Below are 20978 nucleotides of genomic sequence, written 5' to 3' on the forward strand. Positions count from 1 at the left end.
TAAATTCTGTATTTTAGATTTATGATTGAAAGGAAGACTTGCTGAGCACCTCTGCTTACTCCCAGGTGTGACCCTTTGTCTCTAGATACTAGGTAAACAGGAATGGGGGGCTTTCACATTTAATCCAAAAACGTTATGTGCGCACATCCAAAATCAGGTATTGTCGTCGAAAATCTCAAGGAATATCCGGACACTACAGTAGCTCCCTTTTTAGAGTATCATCACAAGTTACGTTTCGAGCCTCACACTCTTCATCAGGAGTCACCGAGGAGTCCAGTGCCACCCGTACCCCTGTACACAGAGCGTGAGGCTCGAAACGTAACATAAAGGGAAGCTAGTGTGGGGCTTTCACACTTCCCATTGTGGCGTATGGTTGCTAACATTTAGCGAAGTGCAAGTTGGGGTGCTCCTGATCAGGATCAAGCCTCTGAGTTAGAACAAGAGGTCATACATAACATACATAAGTTTTGAATATTCCTTGTCTCGTTGGGAGTTGGGGTCCTCCTGATCAGGATCAACCCTCTGAGTTAGAACAAGAGGTCACGCCCCCCCCCCCCCTTTGTAATATACATAGGTTTTGAATATTCCTTGTCTCGTTAGAGATATGGTTGAATCCTTTGGGTGAAACCTCTCTATCTCCCTTGATGCGCATCAATTAAAGAATAAAGCCTGTTTCCTCATTGACCATCATCATGACTCAGTTTCCAACTGTGGCACTAGGAAAATTGCTATCAAAGGACAGTTTGGGAAAAATCAAAAATTGATCAAAATCAAAACCAACAAACATATCTTTCAAAGAATACAGTATACCCTTGGTGTAGGATATTATTTCTGTAAATAGCTGTGGTGAAAATATTTGACTTTTAATCGACTGCAGTTCAATCACATGTTCAGCCACTACACTTTAATCATGTACATTAATTCACATTTAATTTAACAATTTAAATTAAAAAAGTTGTCTTTTGTCAAATTCAGCTAACTAATAGGTCCTTTAGCTGTCTGTACTGTGTGTGAATGGGAAAGACGCATAGTGGCTTTGAACAAACCAAAACACAAAAATTCTGACCAATCAGCACGTTGCCTTAGTAACACAGAGGGGAGGGATACAATTTGATTGGCTGATCAACAGCATTTTACCAGGATTGTACCCAAGTACATACTTTACAGAACTGAGGAAAACAGCATAGCCTACCACTTCCTGGTTGGAGTCCTCCTGGAACTCCTCCTGCTCCCAGAGCGCCTCCTGCTCCATATGCTAAAGACAGCAGACATATTAGTACTCATACTCGTTTAGGAGTGGGAATTCTAATTGCCTGTTTACTTCTGATGGAAGTGTTTTTAAGGGCATATTTTTAAACTTTACACAGGTCCAAGTCTACACTTAAATAGCTACCGGCTGGCATGATATGAGATGATGCGGTAAATAGAGGGGGTTTTTGGGAGGGGGCAGCATGAGAATATAGGAAAACTATAATACATAAACAAAGAGATGTAGGACAAAGGTTCTTGGTGCTGTACATTTGCCAGGTTTTCTGGTTCCGACCCCTCCTGCTCCAGGCACCAGACCGGTTCCTGCTGTCACTCCAGATGCTCCACCTGGGCCACCAGTTCCAGTTCCAGTTCCACCGACTCCTCCAGTACCGAGGAGTCCAGTGCCACCCGTACCCCCGTACACTGTCCAGAGCATAAACACCACACTCAATGATCATCATCAGCTTAAAACCTCGTAACTTCACTTTCATTCCATCTTTGTGTTGAGTGTCCTGTTTAATGGGATATTACGCAATATTATATACATTTGAAGAAGTCTGCGGCTGGACTCTGACCTTTAGGAGGTTTTCCTGTAGTGGGACCTGTGCTGGAACCAACTCCTCCCGGACCTCCGCCTACTCCTCCTGGGAATGTACCAGCTCCCCCTGGGCCTCCACCAACACCCCCTGGCCCTCCTCCTCCTGCTCCACCAGGTCCTTCATCTAGAGTCGCTGGAGTATCCCCTCGTCCGGCTACCACGCCTCCACCAATACCTAAAGTTGAGCACAGCAGTGTGCCGAGCAAAATCAGAATAAATGGCAGGCTTGGTATTGAATTACAGCTTAATTGTTTAACCTTTTTTTGTTTTTTGCCAAATCTTAATAAATCAGATAACTTCTACACAAAAAAAGAGTCACTCAGTCTGCTGACAATGGCAAGAACAAGACACTAAATATAGTGTCTCTGCCAAATATTTCAGCAATAACCTGCTTTAAATTAGGTTTTATTGCTTAACAATGAGATTTTAGCCAATTTTGCTTCAGTATGTCATTGTGCCTGCCAGCCATTGCAACATATTGAAGTGACTCCAGTGAGAATGAGCAAGACTAACTCCTCATTTTCAACACTTGTTAAGAGGCATTTACCTGGAGGCTTGAGTGGCTTGGCTCCTGGCAGGCTTCCATTAACTGTGAGTCAAAAGAGACAAGAGCCATTTTAGTCACAGCTTCAAACAGACAAATTGGTGCATAAATCCATTTCTGGGAGATTGGCCTGTCCACGGTTCCAGACGACTTCACCTTCTGTGGGCTCATGAGATTTTCCACCAGCACCAACACCAGCACCAGCACCAACACCAACACCAACACCAACACCGATACCAACACCGATGCCTATACCAGTACCTGGTAGAAAGATTTACAGTTTGTTTTGAATCATGATGGTTTCGCTGCACTGTAACGTTAGGAATTAACCAACATGTTGGTTAGTCAGAGGGACCCAAAAGAGGCTGTGTTATTCATCCCTTGGTCCTGCAAGCACAGATCAGTTTAGGTTTGGGGGGTCAGATAGCCAAGTTCTGCTACAAGCATGTTGGACATTCCAAATCTACTACCCGATGCTGTCTGTTGTCCATGGGTCTGGTTAGTTCAGAGGTAGTTTGGTTAATTGCATTCATAGCACCCAACGAAATTGGTGCAACATTCCATTTCCGTTCTGCAACGTTAAATGAGGTCTGGATAGGAGTTGCATTTAAAAAGCAATGTTGTAATTTCATTATATGTATGGATCAAAGGACCATTTTCTGCATAGGCATTTCTGATAAGGGAGGCCTGTGGTCATGTTTAAATTTACCCTCAAACATAGAGGACTAGTAGAAACATGTGGTCTTATATTTATGTATTTAGTATATGTGGTCTTGTGTTAGACCTTTTGTAACTTTTCCTTTGGAAAGCACTTTGAATGGCTATGTTGTATGAAAGGCACAATATAAATAAAGCTTGATTGATTGATTGATCTGCGTGGGCATATCTGACAGGAGGCTTCATAATAACTCACACCAGTAGCTACATAAAGCTATTCAAAACAGTACCAATTGCTTGGAACATGGCATTCCTTCATGCTGATTATAATGCATAAACAAAAACAGCCCATGACCCATCCCAAGCCATGTTACTTGGAACAACACAAACAAAAACACAAAATATTGTGAATCTGATGTCTGGTTGTTGGCTCCCAAAAATTATAATCATACATTATCTTACGCAAAATTATATAAGACAATATATGAGAATAATATAAGAGTATAATTAAAAAAAAAACTAAAAGTTGTGAGATCTTTGCACTGGTCAAGTACATTAGTGACCTCCATTAGTATGCAACCATACGGTCAGCAAGCTTTGTTTGATTGGTTTTTTTTGCTTTGGCATGAGGCTCATGACGGCATTCGTACGGGACGGCATTCCCTAAGGAAGCACCACACCTCATCGGTGTGTGCACAATACCTTCTCCCGCTGCCAAGGTGGGATTGGGGGACTTGCCACCGACACCAACACCAACACCAATACCCACTCCTTTCCCAGAGCCGCTGCCGGAACCAATGCCAATCCCAATGCCAATACCGGTACCAGAGCCTATGCCAGCACCGGCACCAAAACCCAGCCCAATCCCAACACCAGTGCCTGGTGAAGAAACCACAAGTTTTATTGGTTATAACAGCTTAGACCATTATGGGGCCTTTTTATATCCATTGGGCCCATATGGTAGACATCTTCTTTGCTGTTGACAAGCAATTTATGACCTTAAGAGACTTAAAAGAAGATGCGCACCATATTCACCTCATTATAGCCCAATTTACTCTCATACACTCCCTTGGACAGTAAATAACTTTAAAAATAAAGAAATAACTTTGTACTCACCACTGCCACCTGTAGGGAGAATGGAACACGACCAGTTTGGTTAATTATATATGAATATAGATTATTAATTACCATAAAAATTATTTGACAATAAGAAATAAAATATCAATGTAAATGTAAGTAAATATTGTAATTTAAAGTCTTTGAAAATGCTCTAATAATGCTGAGCTGTTGGCAGTTGACCATGGTAAGAAATGCTTGCAAGTGACTGTCCCTACCTCCAGATGGCGCTCCAGCACCAGTTCCAGCTGTTGGACACAGGAGAAAGAAGTGAGAGGCATGCTTCCGACTTCAAAATATAGATTATCCTAACCTGGTAATCACACTTCTTGTATATGTATGCCAAAATTAAGGATGTCATATGTGAAGCTGCAGTTAAAATGAAACATATGAGGAAAAATAAAAAATGTCAAGTAAGTCAGTAAAATTTCTCAGTGCCAGATGCAGCTGTGATGAGAGAGCAAGAAAGAAAGAGAGAGAGAGAGAGAGATCAGTGTCCATGGCCTTTTCTCATGTGTGTCATACACCCCACTTACCACTAGGCTGCACAACTCCAGCTCCGACTGCAATAATGATATGAGGTCAGAGAGAGATTGTTAGTACAGTGACTCATATAGGCCACAGAGAAGTTATTTCAAAACACTATGTCCTATCAAAGTGGAAATATTTACTTACAATACAGTATGTACAATACAATATTCAGTGTCCATAACAAACAACTCATCAGACATTACTATCAGTAGACAGAAGAGGTTTTACAGTAATGAAACAAACAGATGTAGAAAAACACTCACTTTCTGGCACTCCTGTTCCACCTGAAATGACAGAGATTTGACTTTAGACCATCATGGGAAATGTATATTCACAGCAGCAAAACACCAGCGATTACATTCTAACCTCAACCCAGCGCTGAACTCTTTGAAAATTGGGGCTCATATCTAAACGAAACACACACACACACACACACACACACACACACACACACACAGACACACACACACACACACAGACACAGACACATGCACGCGCGCACACACACACACACACACACACACACACACACACACACACACACACACACACACACACACACACATGCACGCGCGAGCGCACACACACACACACACACACACACACACACACATACACAACTCTGATTCATACACACCTGGCACATCTAATCCTGATGCTGGATTGAGATTGAATGAGATAGAGTGAAAATAGATCACACAATGACAATACACAATAATGTAGAGGACAGCCACATAAAACAGGTCACTCTATCTACTGAATAAATGTTCAACATCTGTTGTTTTGCATATCAAGTCATTCTTTGTTTTTGTTAATGTAATTAATCTAACATTCAGAGCAACAGCATCTGGGTTATTCAAATGGAAGTATTAGAACAGCTTCATGCGAGGATATTTGAGGTCAGAATCCTAGAATCATACATTTATCAACAGGAAAAAAAATTGTTAGCATCATGGACCATGGTACAGTCTATACATAGTGCAGTGTTAGCATGGATCACAGTGCAGTGTTATCTATATGAGAGCATGCATAAGGAGTATGTGGTTATGCCATGAAGATGTAGAAATGCATAGCAACACTAGCTCCAGCTATGTGAATGCAATTCACTTTAAGGGCCTTACTGGGGAGGCCTGGTGCAAAGTCAGTTGCAATGATAGCAATGTCTCCTGCTGAGAAATACAATGGATCAATATCTAAAAAAGCAACAAGGCAATATTTTTGTTTAAGAACGCTTTGACTTACATGGGATGCCATTGCAAATCATTATATACGATGCATCAAAAAAGTCATTGAATGAATATGTATAATATCTTGATCTATAATGTATTCCATATAGCCAATGACAGAGTAACAATTCCAGCATTGCGAAATTTTATATGGGTTTTTTTGCACTTTTGTCTGTCCCTGATCTCAAAGTTCCACACCTGGAATCTGCGTTCCTCCGAGCACAGGTGCTCCCTTGTCTGTGGGACAGCAGAGAAGAGTGAGGCTGTGAGGGTGCAGCAGGTAAAGGTGTGCCAAGCTGCGTGATGTGCATGTAAATACCTAACCACAGGAACCTACTCAAGTCCTAGAATGATTACCAGTCTACTAACATGCTAGTGTTCGGAGTGAAAGAGCATACCTGGCTTTCCACTGGCAAGGATTGGTATGCCAGTTCCTGTGATCCCAACAACCAAGCCATCACCATCTCCATCAATGGCTCCACCAGTCACACCTTACAAGATCAACACAAACAGACTAAAAATAAACAACACAAACATAATAATAACACGATCATAAATGTGTGTGTGATAGGTGACATTTGGCTTCCATCCTGAATGAAGGTGTGATTTGACACATGAGTTAGGCGTACCATCTCCTGGGCCTCCTCCCAGTGAGCCTCCGGATCCTTCTATCCCTCCTCCAGCATCACCTACGAAGACGAGATTAAACAGCACTGCATTAAACAGCATTACACTACAAACCCAACACTACATCAGTATGGATGGAGCTCAGTGTCAGTGGAACAGAATGAAGAAATTCATACCATCCTTAGATGCTTTGGTTCCAACTGCATATCATAGTAATGTAAAGACAAACACAAATAGACACACACACACAGAGACACAGACACACACACACACACACACACACACACACACAGAGACACAGACACACACACACACACACACACACACACACACACAGACACACAGAGACACACACACAAATAACTTGGGTAAGTAGAGAATTCATGCATTTTACTTTACGTAAAGATCAAACTTTCGTAAAACTCATCTCTTAAACCTTTTTGCAAATCCTGATTGATTTCCTAACGTGGGGGTATTTCCACACTCACAACTGTCATCCAGTTAGCTGACTTACCGGGACCCCCTCCAACACCGTCACCAGGGCCACCTGTTCCAGTAGGGCCTATGAGGAACAGTAAAGGCATGTGCTGTCAAAATAATCCTGACCTGTTATATTAATACGATACACCATTATATTAATCATCTTTTCCTCTGGATGAGCGCAGAGGATAACTGGACAGGAGGTGACAGTGTTTTCAATTATCACGTTATGAAATTGGGTCAGACACTCTACCTCCGAGGACCACAGTCACTGTGCCTGATCCAACTGTTGATCCATTGACTGCGGCGCTTCCGTTGCCAGCGGGAACTGCTGCTCCCCCGAGTGCCCCTCCGGCCCCTCCTGGCACAGCTGAGCGAGAGAGATGACACCGAAGGGGTTGGAGACCGGTCCATAGCAACAACAACAACAACAACAACAACCACTTGCATTTCATATGGCACTTTATCAATGCACCCAAAGCACTTTACGGTGAAGGGGAAATGAGACAAGTAATGGGACAAGGCTGCACTCAGAGGTGAATCTTTCTAGTTTTCCATCTGATGATGTCTGTGTGTCATCATATGCCACTGACTACCCTGTTACCTGTCACTCTTGCTAACTGACCACCCTGTTACCTCTGTCACTCTTGCTAACTGACCACCCTGTTACCTCTTTCACTCTCGCTAACTGACTACCCTGTTACCTGTCACTCTTGCTAACTGACTGCTGTGTTACCTCTGTCACTCTTGCTAACTGACTACCCTGTTACCTGTCACTCTTGCTAACTGACTACCCTGTTACCTCTGTCACTCTTGCTAACTGACCACCCTGTTACCTCTGTCACTCTTGCTAACTGACCACCCTGTTATCTCTGTCACTCTTGCTAACTGACTTTCACCTGTACCTGTTCTTGTGCAAGCTGCTCCATCCAATACATTAAATATCAGGAAATACAGCCTCATCATCATCATATTTGCACGCAATGATCATTTTGTCCCCGACACTCACCTGTACCTGTTGCACCAGTTGCTCCACCCTGTCCACTTGGACCGCCTGAAACGGGAACATTCCTCAATGAATCCATCATTTCTAAGACAATTTAAATCATGGAAGATTTTACCGCTTTTTTATGTTTTGTAGGTAATCAATAAATCAATTATGCTAATTATCAACCCTGTATTTGATAACAATTATCAACCATCATTGTATCCATTTGAGTTGACAGGATAGTTTCAAACTGTTTTATTCAAATACAAGGCCTCCCTCTCCCCGTCTGGCACCACACCTCCTACTCCAGTCCCTGCTCCTGCTCCAGTTCCCACTCCTCCTGGACCTACTCCTGCAGCTCCACCTGGCTGTCCTAAAGACAGAGACACAAGTGTAAAGCCTCATATACGGACGAGACGGACCTACGGATGTGTATGATTTAGATACGGTATCTAAGAATGATCATTATAGTGCATTTCAATATTCAGTAAATCCATAAAAAGTGCTTACCATATTTAGGAGGTTTACCACCTGCACCATATCCTGCCAAGAACAAAAGGAGCAAATTGAAACAGTGTGACAACAAAAGCCCGTCATCCCACACTCAAATATACTTTTAACCCTTTATTGACTGAGCCCCATTCTACTCACTCTTACCGCACTTCTTATCCTGTCCAAACTTACCCCCATAACCCCGATATCCACCACCTGGCAGCCCACCTGAAAAACCTCCAGCGCCGCCTCCTGGACCTCCCGCCACTGAGCCCACTCCCTGAGTTAAGCCAGGACCGGTTCCTGAGAATCAATCAATCAATCAATCAATCAATCAATCAATCAATCAACCAACAAACCACAGATGGTATTAGTCTATTGACCAGCACATTACTGTAGCCTCATCAGCATGAAATCCCATTCAGACAAAACTCAGAAGTCCATGACTACCCCTAACCACCAGAACCCACCAGCTTGTCCAATGGTTGCTACTCCTCCTGGTCCGCCAGCAGGTACCCCTCCATACCCGAGTACACCCCCAGCACCTGCCCCAGCACCTACAGAAAAGGCAGGACAAAAGTGTAACGATCACAATGGCAATGATATACATCATGATATGAAATAAAATATAACATTGGGCATCATTTGTAGCCATGGAGGTACCTAGCCATTTGTATGGTGTCAATACAATTTGAATATATCCTACCATATTTAGCAGCTTTAGATCCAGGTGCATAACCTAAAATAGAAGATAGAATAAGTGCATTACAAGTCAAATGTACAAGTGAAACTCTTTGCAGAGGCACAACAGGGATGGTGATACATTTCTAAAATTTTAAATGATCGATACCTGTTCCATATCTTCCTGGCCCATAGCCACCACCGGGCCCATAGCCACCACCGGGCCCATAGCCAGTACCAGGCCCGTAACCCACTCCCCCAGGTCCTGTGCCGACTCCTCCAGGTCCAACTCCGGTACCGTATCCAGCACCACCTGGCCCGGTCCCAACTCCTCCAGGTCCAACTCCGGTACCGTATCCAGCACCACCTGGCCCGGTCCCAACTCCTCCAGGTCCAACTCCGGTGCCGTACCCGGCTCCACCAGGTCCAACTCCTCCAGGTCCATACCCGGCTCCACCAGGTCCAACTCCAGCACCATAGCCGGCCCCACCTGGCCCGGTTCCAGCTCCGCCTGGGCCTGTGCCCAGCCCACCTAGAGCACCGCCTAAACCTGACCCAGGAGCACCACCACCACCACTGCGGCCTAAGCAAGAATGGTTCTTTATTAGTCATGTTCATTCATAACTGTCTATTTCCAACTGCAAAAATCTGAAGCGCAAACTCAACACTATCTATCTGTTTAGATTTTCATCTCTATGCTCTTTCTGCATTGCAAATTGTAGTTTTACAATTTCCCCTATTTTTGTGGAGAAGTCAGAAATACAAACGGTGACTGTGATGGAAAAACCTACCATATTTCCATGCTTTTGCTCCACCAGGATAAGCTGTGAAAAATCAAAATTGATAGTTTAAAGGAACTGCACATTCTCCTTCAAATTTGGCACTTACTACGACCAGCTACTCTCATGAGTTATTAGCAAAGTGATTCATGATCAGAGAATGTATTCTGTTTTAATGGCTTGCTTGTGTATACACTGAAGTCACAGAATATGAAGGTAGTGTTGACTGCCAAATCTGACATCTGTTTTAAATTTAACCCAGTTAACATATCTCTAATGTGATTAAAAGATAATTTCAAAAATCTTTGCCTCTTGTAAAGTGAACCAGGCCATATTGTTTTTAATGTAATGTGTTTTGTTGCACTTGGAAACTTAATGGCAGCATAAAAATTCAAGGAATATTTGTCACACAGAAATGAAATATGGCGCCCTAGAGAGTCTGTGTACCTCCAGTGCCAGTTCCACTTCCAGGTCCATATCCACCCGGTCCGACTCCACCTGGACCAGCTCCACCAGGGCCGACACCACCTGGTCCATAGCCTCCAGGACCAGCTCCACCAGGGCCAACACCTCCTGGTCCATAGCCTCCAGGACCAGCTCCACCAGGGCCAGCACCACCTGGTCCATAGCCTCCAGGACCAGCTCCACCAGGGCCGACACCACCTGGTCCATAGCCTCCAGGACCAGCTCCACCAGGGCCGACACCACCTGGTCCATAGCCTCCAGGACCAGCTCCACCAGGGCCAACACCTCCTGGTCCATAGCCTCCGGGACCAGCTCCACCTGGACCACCTCGTCCTGCTCCACCGGGTCCAACACCACCACCTGGGCCGTACCCTCCACCTCCTAACCCTCCAGCTGCTCCAGATCCAGGTCCACCACCACCTAGACCTAAAATGAATGGCATAGGCATGAATAATTACCTTTAGCCAGGCATAACATAAGAAGCCACTGAACATTTGAATAAAGTCACATTGTTTATGTTACATTACCATATTTGCGGGCTTTGGCACCAGCATACCCTGCAAGATCAGAAAAACAAATGCATGAATGTTGAATTCAGAACCAGTTTAATTAAAATAACTTTAGTAGTGATAGTGATACACACAATGTTGCGTATTAGATTTTGTACCTCCAGGGCTTACTCCACCGCCAGGTACCCCTCCTGCTCCAAGTCCTCCACCTGGTCCATAACCACCTGGGCTAACACCACCTGGTCCGTAACCACCTGGGCCAACTCCACCTGTTCCGACACCACCTGGACCAGCCCCACCTGTTCCAACACCTCCTGGCCCAGCCCCACCTGGTCCAATGCCTCCACCTGGTCCGTAACTACCTGGTCCGTAACCACCAGGTCCAACACCACCTGGGCCAATTCCGCCTGGTCCAACACCACCAGGTCCATATCCTCCACCAGGTCCCACACCACCACCAGGTCCGTATCCCCCTCCTGGCCTTACACCTGAACCAGGCACTCCTCCAAGGCCAGCAGCTAAACCACCACCAGGTCCTACAACAGATATAATGCATATTATAAACCTTGATGATTAGAGGAACATTTTCATGATGAAAGAGATTCATATAGGTAAACCTTACCATATTTACGTGCCTTGGCACCAGCATAGCCTGAATGGAGAAAGGCAATGGAGTCATTAGTTCATGTCAACAATTTTACATGCATTTATTTCATGCATTTATTTTGTCATATCAGTGCAGGGCAATTGTTTCCCTTTCCTATTGTAAAGATTGTTGAGATACCTCCAGCACCACCAGGTAAGCCACCAGCTCCAGCAGGTAAGCCACCAGCTCCACCAGGTAAGCCACCAGCTCCACCAGGTAAGCCACCAGCTCCACCAGGTAAACCTCCAGCACCACCAGGTAAGCCACCAGCTCCAGCAGGTACTCCACCAACTCCACCAGGTACTCTACCAGCCCCTAGCACACCACCGGTGCCTCCAGGCTGGCCTACAGAAATCAAGTAAACAGTGAATTTAGGCTCCCCTACCTATTATGAAGAATTAACAACCATATAAGGCAAACACAGCACTAGTCAAAACAATGGGTTGATCTTAATATTATTTTTTGTTCATATGAATCATTTTTCCTGCTCTGCTTCCATAATTAGGGATGTTGACATCATTCAAAATGTAATAATCTCTCTCTCCTTCATTTTTTAAAGATAATTCAATTTTCATTGAGGACTATAAGGTTAGGGGTTTTAGAAATCTGGAACCAAGAATTTATTTTTCCTGGAAAACAACTTAAAATGACCAATGCACTCTTCCATTGAGATGATAACCAGAGACGCGTCAATCATTACATGACAACATATTGTAGTAACTTTCCAATCAAACAGTCTTTAGACTGGTTCAGAGACTTACAGTTTTGGGATTATAGTTTCTGCAAAAAAGTATGGCTTTATACGGCAGAGCATATCTTACCATATTTACGAGCCTTTGCAGATGATCCATATCCTGAAAGGGAAATCAAACAATCAACATGTCTGATCAACAGGTGTCCTAACTGTCCATGACAAATAAATTTATTTAAGACTGAAGTAGTCTGAAAAAGAGTGATTTTTATTGTTTAACCTCCTGGATAAGCACCACCAGCTCCAGGCCCAGCTCCAGGATAGACACCCCCTCCTGGGTAACCCCCAGCTCCAGGCCCAGCTCCAGGATAGACACCCCCTCCTGGGTAACCCCCAGCTCCAGGCCCAGCTCCAGGATAGACACCCCCTCCTGGGTAAGCCCCAGCTCCAGGTACGCCACCTGCTCCAGGTACCCCACCTGCGCCAGGAATGCCTCCTGATCCCCCAGGTACCAGTCCTGACCCAGGTACGCCGCCAGCTCCTGCTACGACACCTTGTCCAGGAAGGCCACTGGCCAGAGGTATACCACCTGCACCAGTTCCAGTTCCAGTCCCTGCACCAGCACCTTACAGAAGGCAGAGTCAGCTCTCATGTTTTGTGGATTTATTTAAACAAAAGACATATTTCAAAAGAGCACATTTAAATATTTAAAGAAATTAATGGGGTGGTTTGACTTACCATATTTACCAGCTTTAGCTTTTTTTCCTCCTGCTGCAAGACATAGGGAATGTTTATTCCATTTAGATTAATTCTAAAGTGCCTGGGGAGGTGTCATTGCAAGATGTATTGTATATGTATATCGAGAGAATATCGGGTAATGTCAAAAACGAATGACACTTAATGACAGAAGCGTTATGTCACTCTTATGTCGATACTGTCAAGTAAAGTGTAAACGAATATCGTTTAACTATACTATACTTTTACTTACTTAACTGCATTCGTTTTTTACTAGATTGTGCACTCTTTAGCAAATTGTGCACTCATTTTACTAAATACTTAGCCAATACCACACTCTCTGACTTCGCAGTAATCTTGCAACGCCATATCTGGGGTTCCATAGAATTCAATGAGAGTGAGCATGATTACATAACTACAAAGCCCCGGAGGTGTCAATGCAATATTTTTTTTGTACTGTGCTTGTTTTACTAAATTGTGTGCTCATTTAACTAAATTATGCTCTTGTTTTAGATTTAGAAATGAATGCACTATTTACTAAAGAGAGTGCACTATTTACTAAAGAGAGTGCACTATTTACTAAAGAGAGTGCACTATTTACTAAAATGAGCACACAATTTAAATGAGCACACAATGTAGTAAAACGAGAGCCTGATTTAATAAAAGGGAGCGCACAATTTAGTAAAATAAGCACATGATTTAGTAAAGGAGCGCACATTCCCTCGTAATAAATAATATTTACACATCCAGAGTTAGGACACATCCCGAGTTCCATACGTAACTATCTGAAGTTGACCATATGAAACATGTCAGCTTAAAAGTCTTAAACATTTGTCAAAGGTATGGCAAAGAACCACATTTTAAGGGAGATATACCTCCAGTTTTGGGTGTAATAAGAGGGTATCCGCGAAACACGCCAGGTAGTTGTTGTCCAGAGTAAGTTCCACGACCACCTGTGAAATTAATGTCAGGATATGTGATTACACAACCCATAGAAATGATCATATTCTACGACATGAATGTGTTGATATGGAACATCAAGCACTTATTAAAGCACTGAAAAAGGTTTTTACACCACATGGACAGACTCACCATTAGTTCCAACTCCAACTCCCCCTTGACCCAGAACTCCTGCCCCAGAGAAAGAAGATATCAACATTACCAGTCAGTGTTTAAAGTAACATGTTGTTCAAAAACGTAAACCAAATTAAAACAAACTCACCAGATTGAGATCCAACCCCAGAACCTGTGACAACACCAGGTAGTACACCCCGTCCACCAAAACCTACATGGCATGACAATGCAAAATTACAGTATCACAGTAAAATTACAAAAATTACATTATTCACTCCTGGATAAGGACAAGTTGCTCTAATGCATTTCACAAGCAAATTGAGATTAAATAGACGGACTAGAAGAATAGAAGTACAAAGGCTGGCTAAAAACATATTTTACCCACCTTGTCCAGGAACTAATCCACCTTGATAGAGTCCAGGTAAACCGATGCCTAAGCATAGATTCATAAGATAGAAACAAAACAATATTATCTAATCAAGATTCTTTCCACTTTCTTGCAAACAGACAGAGTTCCACTTTTGTACACTTGGCTCTGGTAGCTGTCAGATCTCACCAGTGAAAACCTCATTCAAATGAATGGCTGTAGCTGATATGCTCATTTCCACATTATTTTTTCTTCTGCCAGCTTTGACAGGTCTTAATTTCAACAGGAGATGCAATGTTTACTTTTCTTTTAGATGTATTTTTTAGCTAAACCATAAATCACATGAATTAAAAGGAGCCCCAAGGTTCAGGCTGACTCCTGGAACTACCTGGAATCTTAGCGGCCTTCCCTGCGGTTTTCCCTCCTGGGCCTGTTCCACCTGGTTGACCAGTCTGAGGAAGTAGTGGTGCTAAAAAATAATGACACAAATAATCTTAATATGTTTACTGACACATTGAGATAACACACTAATTTGTTGAGTTACTCAATTGTATCAGCTAATACTAAAACAAGAGGATATGGCTAGATAGCTAACCGCCTCCAGGGCCAACTCCTGCTCCACCAGGACCAACTCCAGCTCCACCAGGGCCAACTCCTCCTCCACCAGGGCCAACTCCAGCACCACCAGGGCCAACTCCAGCTCCTCCAGGGCCAACTCCTGCTCCACCAGGGCCAACTCCAGTACCACCAGGGCCAACTCCTGCTCCACCAGGGCCAACTCCAGTACCACCAGGGCCAACTCCTGCTCCACCAGGGCCAACTCCAGCTCCACCTGGTCCAGTACCTGCTCCTCCTGGCCCGACTCCCGCTCCACCAGGTCCGACTCCCGCTCCTCCAGGGCCAACGCCTGCTCCTCCTGGACCAACTCCGGCACCTCCTGGTCTGACTCCGGCACCTCCTGGTCCGACTCCAGCACCACCAGGCCCATAACCAGCACCACCAGGTCCATAACCGGCACCACCAGGTCCAAGTCCAGTTCCTCCAGGTCCGTACCCTGCTCCACCTGGTCCATAGCCAGTTCCACCTGGCCCTAGTCAAAGTAAAATATAAAACATGGCCTCTAACTTGGCGTGACTGTACATAGAGTATCATGTTGCATTTCACAGGTGAGTAATGAGTCAACCTGATTTTGTTCTATCCTATCCAGTATACATGGTTCATTACCTGCTTTTGGTGGTTTCTGTCCATAACCCCCATAACCACCTTGGAATAAAAGGAGATCAGGTTATTAGGAATCATATTTAAACAATACACAATACAGAATACACACAAAATGTCAAATGACTCAACAAATGAGTTGACTGCTTAGGCTGAACAGGACAGAAACTGTGTTCACCTCCAGGTCTGTATCCTGTGCCTTGGCCACCAGGTCCTAGCCCCCCAGTGCCTAGACCAGTCCCCAGGCCCCCAGCTCCTAATGCTCCACCAACGCCTCCATAACCTGAAAGAAAATGTCAATTTGCTGGGTGACTTTCATGAACTTATCATTCAAAATATACAATAGCATGGATCTTTGACTTTTCTACAAAATAAGTAGAGGTGTCAAAATAAGTGGAAAACTACAAGCTCTACACATTCATCATTTTTATTTTGGACTAATTAGAGTGGTATCATTTGTTCCAATTAACAATTTCTTTGATATTTAAGCCACTGTCACAAAATACAAGTCAGGCTGTAATTGCCACCAACTTTATTGTGCACAATATCACTGTACCATGAACATAATAGTGAAAACGCTTTTTTTCACATAAACTTTACAGTTGCTTAGATGTTTTAACTCCCTGCTGTACCACGTCACTAATTTTATACAATCCTTCAGTGACAGATAAAAAAGAGAAACTCTTCTGAAAGTATTTCAATTCTTGTTTAGGAACAGAGCGTTGTTAAAGCAACTTCTTAAAGCTTATAGTTTAAAAAAATACAACAAATAACATTTAGAAGTGTAATATAAGTATAATAAGTATAGTGTAAATATACTGTATATGCTGAGATGTTTATTTTGTTTAATTTGTAATAACAATCCATTGTTGTGTCTGCAGTGTACATTTTGCCCTTTCTCCAAAAAATCACCCTCTATATAAACTGTGGGGTCTTGGCCTGGCCAACAGATGACCTAGTTTCTGTAAATTGCTTTTATCTAACTAATCCACAACAATGAAGAAGCCTGACACACCAGCATTACTGCTAATTCATCAATTGTGAGCCATATGTGAAAGACTTCCTGTTCCAATAAAGCTTCGAGGAAAAGCACTCGGGGGTCTCCTGTTGCCATTACTGTCTTATCTGGACTCCACTTAATGCCTTAAGTCTTATCTCACCGAGCACATTATGGTGGCCTGATAATGAAAAAGAAACTGTTTGGGATATGACATGGGGGCTAATTTACTCTCATGTCGTAGAGTGGGTCTGACTGACATGAGGAATAATATTTACAGTTCCCCAGAGACACAGCAGTGGTTTCCGGCAGAGATTTCCCTGTCCAGCTCACTCATTGTTATTTTGCTGAGGTGATGGAAACATGGCAGGCAAACTATGATTCACTGTTGTTCAGGTATAGCTTGTACTTATCACTGGAGGTCATCACCGCAACCTTTTAACCAATTGCTTTGGGATTTTCCCAGTTGATAATTAAAAAGGATATTAGTGTGTTACCTGAATACGATTGTAATGAATGACTACTCACAATTCTCTCTGTGCTCATTGTTGCATTGTGACATGGTAAGAGAACTGAAACCGTCTGAAGCTAGCTAAAAATGTCCACATTCTAAAATGTTCAGTGTCTGACAGTTTATTTATTCAATCAGTTGACACTGATTAGTTGATTGGTGGACTGATTGCTGTGTGATGGAAACTATGTATGGTCATTCATATTAGAGTTACAGTTTATTTAAGAAAGAGTTTGTGTAAGATATTTTATCACATAACATAGTTCTTCTTTTCTATAGTATGTAAGGACATTTGAATTATTGATGTTAACCCACCAGTCTTTCCAGGTTTCCCTCCTGCACCTGAAAACACAGAGAAACATGTAGAAGTTTTATTCAGAATTCCATTTATGAACATTGTATTGACTAATAGCATTTGTGATGCATCTACATTATAATCCATAAATGTCTAAAAAGCCAAAAGTATTACCGGGGAAATTTACTGCAAAGACCAAGCAGAAAACCTTTTTTAGGAATCTGTCTCTATTCCACCCACCTGGTCTAAGTCCACCTGGTCCAACTCCTCCTGGCCCAACTCCACCACCAGGACCATATCCGCCTGGTCCAACTCCACCAGGCCCAACACCACCACCAGGACCATATCCGCCTGGTCCAACTCCACCAGGCCCAACACCACCACCAGGACCATATCCGCCTGGTCCAACTCCACCAGGCCCAACACCACCACCAGGACCATATCCGCCTGGTCCAACTCCACCAGGTCCAACACCACCACCAGGACCATATCCGCCTGGTCCAACTCCACCAGGTCCGACTCCACCTGGTCCAAGACCTCCGCTTCCAAGACCAGCACCCACTCCACCTGGTCCTACACCACGGCCTCCGTATCCACCTGTAACTAATAATCATGTTGTTGAATGAGTGCGTTTTTGGGCCATAATGTATGCTTTCATAGGTGTAGCCATTGTGTGTAGGCAAATGATGTAGATATTGCGGTATGGTATATCATATAGTACATGTATGACAGTGCTGAATTTTGTTATGTTGTGGAGGGTGTGTTAAGAGACACAACAAACCTGTCTTAGAGGGCTTCCCAGGCTTCCCACCTGTAAACGATTATGGAAATAGCAGTGAGTCATAAAATAATTCTACAGTGGATTCAACTTGGATTCAACTAAGTGTTCTTCCTCTGAATCTACCTAAAGTAATCAGTACCTCTTCCAACACCTCCAGGTCCATAACCTCCTGGGCCAACTCCTCCTGGTCCAACCCCACCTGGTCCGACACCACCAGGTCCAACTCCACCAGGTCCATAACCTCCAGGGCCAGCACCACCAGGTCCATAACCTCCTGGGCCTACACCACCTGGTCCGACTCCACCAGGTCCATAACCTCCAGGGCCTACACCACCTGGTCCGACTCCACCAGGTCCGACACCACCAGGTCCATAACCTCCAGGTCCAACTCCACCTGGGCCAACACCACCTGGTCCGACACCACCTGGGCCGACTCCACCAGGTCCGAGACCGGTGCCCAGTCCTCCAAGCCCAGCACCCCGACCACCTGGAGAGAAAAGTATCATGTTCTGAGCAAGTTAAGAGATATAATTTCCTCTATTACTTTACATTCATTAGGAAAATGTTATGTCTTATTAGTCTTAGATCTTTCATCACAGAACTTCATAGTACTTACCTGCTTTTCCAGCTTTGGTGCCAGCACCTATGAACAAGTACAATGATAGATGCATGGCATATGAATACAATGCAAATATTGCACAGTTAAATGTTCAGCACAGCTACACAATATAGTATTTTTCTTTAGAGTATTAAAACATAATCTACGTAAATAATCTCATGAGGAACAGCAGAGGAACATGACATGAGCCAATTCTAAGGTGCTGTTATGAATAGCATCCTCTGAATTTGCAAGGCAAACTTGATATACATGTTAATTTGCTAGCGGTTCTATTCCCAGATTGCTTCCATCTAAAATGAAAGTGAGAAATAATGCAGAATTGGCGAATGTCTTGCTCAACACGCAGGTACTCTCACTAACCGCTAACTGCATTAAATGCTAGTTTATTAAGATGGTATCAGCACTAGACCTGCTCTATGTGCTGTATTTTCAACATTTGATGTCTGCTTGTTTAATTGCCTGGTTGTCGATGCTGTGTTATGGATAATGTGCCATCATTGAGACAGCACTTAGCTTTGCTAATGTTAATCGTTGCCCACAAGATATATTTATAAAGTAAAACAAAATGGTTTCCTTGCCTGGTCCATAGCCTCCAGGACCAAAACCTCCTGGGCCTCCTGGTCCAACTCCTCCTGGTCCAACTCCACCTGGTCCAACTCCACCAGGTCCAACTCCACCAGGGCCAACTCCACCAGGGCCAACTCCAGGTCCAAAGTCACCTGCTCCTAAACTGGTTCCACGACCACCTGGACCAATGCCTTGGCCCCCATATCCACCACCTACAAACACAAAAATCAGCAATATAATATTTTATCTAATCAAAATTATTTTCCATATTCAGCTGGTAATTGTGAATCAACTTAATTTCTCACCTGTTTTTCCAGGCTTTCTGCCAGCACCTATGCAAACACAAATACTTTTGTTATAATACAGTACACAGCTATTCAGAGTGCTTCGTAGATACATCAAATGTCCATTGGACATACTAGGTGTAAACATGAAAATTCCAAACCTGGTCCAACACCACCCTGTCCAAATCCACCAGGTCCGTAACTACCAGGTCCGTAACCACCAGGTCTGTAACCACCTGGTCCGTAACCACCTGGTCCGTAACCACCTGGTCCATACCCACCTGGGCCAACTCCTCCTGGGCCGACTCCACCTGGTCCAACTCCTCCACCTGGTCCGTAACCACCTGGTCCAACTCCTCCGCCTGGTCCGTAACCACCTGGTCCGTAACCACCTGGTCCAACTCCTCCGCCTGGTCCGTAACCACCTGGTCCAACTCCTCCTGGTCCAACACCACCCGGTCCAACTCCTCCTGGTCTGAGACCACCTTGTCCAACACCACCTGGACCTACACCACCCGGTCCAACACCACCTGGACCTACACCACCCGGTCCAACACCACCAGTTCCAAGACCAGCACCCTGACCACCAGGACCAAAGCCGGTACCTCGGCCCCCTGGACCGACACCCTGGCCACCATATGCACCACCTATTGATCAAAACCAAAGAAAAACATAGCTTTAATAAAATTACTGAGTATACAGTAAAAGTGTATTTTTATTCATTGTCATACTTAGGTTATTCTTACCTGTTTTAGGTGGCTTTGGACCAGCCCCTAAAAATGAAAATGTAAAAAGAGCAAATCAGTGCCAGTCAAAATGCTTACCTAGTGTTGTTTGAGTGTAATGGTCATGGCAGCTACATTATTGTTTGCATGCAGTCATGGTAATAATTGAAGCCATGATATTGCATAACTTTTCTATGTTTTTAATACTTTATTTTATATGCATCATAAATATCAGCATGAGACAAATTAAGTACTGTATGTTTAGGTAGATAACTATCGTAAATGGGATCCTACCTGCTCCAACACCTCCTGGTCCGACACCCCCAGGTCCTACTCCAGTTCCATATCCCCCTGGTCCAACACCCCCAGGTCCTACACCAGTTCCATATCCCCCTGGTCCAGCACCGCCAGGCCCGAAGCCTCCTGGACCAGCTCCTCCAGGTCCAACACCAGGTCCATACCCTCCTGGTCCAACGCCACCAGGTCCTTGACCAACACCACCAGGTCCAAAACCTCCTGGAGAT

At 44.0% G+C, this 20978-nt stretch overlaps 2 protein-coding genes across 6 annotated transcripts in view; both read right to left on the reverse strand.

Annotated features, from left to right (window-relative positions):
• Positions 1-3595, reverse strand: part of LOC143112534 (uncharacterized) — a 9037-nt gene extending 5442 nt beyond the window's left edge. For 2 of the 5 annotated variants that reach the window (XM_076274796.1, XM_076274795.1), the window contains exons 1-4: positions 2397-3587; positions 1827-2024; positions 1519-1674; positions 1193-1255 (exon numbers count right to left, since the gene is read on the reverse strand). Coding sequence is in view for 2 of the 5 variants with exons in the window: in XM_076274798.1 (XP_076130913.1) it covers positions 1193-1252 (60 nt within the window). In the remaining 3 variants the exon portion in view is untranslated. Of the gene's footprint in view, positions 1-1192; positions 1256-1518; positions 1675-1826; positions 2025-2396 lie in introns of all 5 variants that reach the window. The other 3 variants (XM_076274798.1, XM_076274799.1, XM_076274797.1) reach the window with 2 other exon arrangements.
• Positions 1579-20504, reverse strand: LOC143112587 (uncharacterized). Its single transcript, XM_076274876.1, has 46 exons — positions 20476-20504; positions 20245-20376; positions 19891-20169; positions 19751-19777; positions 18876-19657; positions 18399-18746; positions 18260-18289; positions 17719-18075; positions 17499-17525; positions 15854-15958; positions 15682-15720; positions 15302-15547; positions 14846-14926; positions 14476-14523; positions 14239-14301; positions 14109-14147; positions 13892-13969; positions 13020-13052; positions 12562-12894; positions 12412-12444; positions 11729-11935; positions 11567-11596; positions 11103-11480; positions 10963-10992; positions 10418-10861; positions 9983-10015; positions 9361-9774; positions 9217-9249; positions 8981-9067; positions 8703-8813; positions 8529-8561; positions 8317-8391; positions 8040-8084; positions 7284-7400; positions 7065-7112; positions 6727-6750; positions 6553-6612; positions 6322-6414; positions 4961-4981; positions 4703-4729; positions 4376-4414; positions 4167-4175; positions 3753-3929; positions 2397-2438; positions 1870-2024; positions 1579-1674 (listed from the first exon to the last, which is right to left on the reverse strand). Exons 5-46 carry the CDS (start codon positions 18928-18930, stop codon positions 1579-1581), a joined length of 4743 nt encoding a protein of 1580 aa, XP_076130991.1. The 5' UTR covers positions 18931-19657; positions 19751-19777; positions 19891-20169; positions 20245-20376; positions 20476-20504.
• Between the last annotated feature and the right edge of the window lie 474 nt (positions 20505-20978).

This window comes from Alosa pseudoharengus, unplaced genomic scaffold (assembly GCF_046254945.1).
Source record: "Alosa pseudoharengus isolate Yale_2024_CS ecotype anadromous, Long Island Sound unplaced genomic scaffold, YU_APseudo_1.1 YU_APseudo_1.1_scf_8, whole genome shotgun sequence".
In the NCBI taxonomy this organism is placed as follows: Eukaryota; Metazoa; Chordata; class Actinopteri; order Clupeiformes; family Clupeidae; genus Alosa; species Alosa pseudoharengus.

Bases quoted from the DNA above. Each gene is read 5' to 3' on its own strand.
- LOC143112587 (XM_076274876.1), bottom strand. From the start codon at position 18,930: ATGCATCTATCATTGTACTTGTTCATAGGTGCTGGCACCAAAGCTGGA. The intron at 13,053-13,891 runs GTATATCTCCCT...TATGTCTTGCAG, and splicing joins TATTACACCCAAAACTGGAG to CAGGAGGAAAAAAAGCTAAA. The intron at 11,936-12,411 runs GTAAGATATGCT...TGATTTCTGTAG, and splicing joins TGCAAAGGCTCGTAAATATG to GCCAGCCTGGAGGCACCGGT.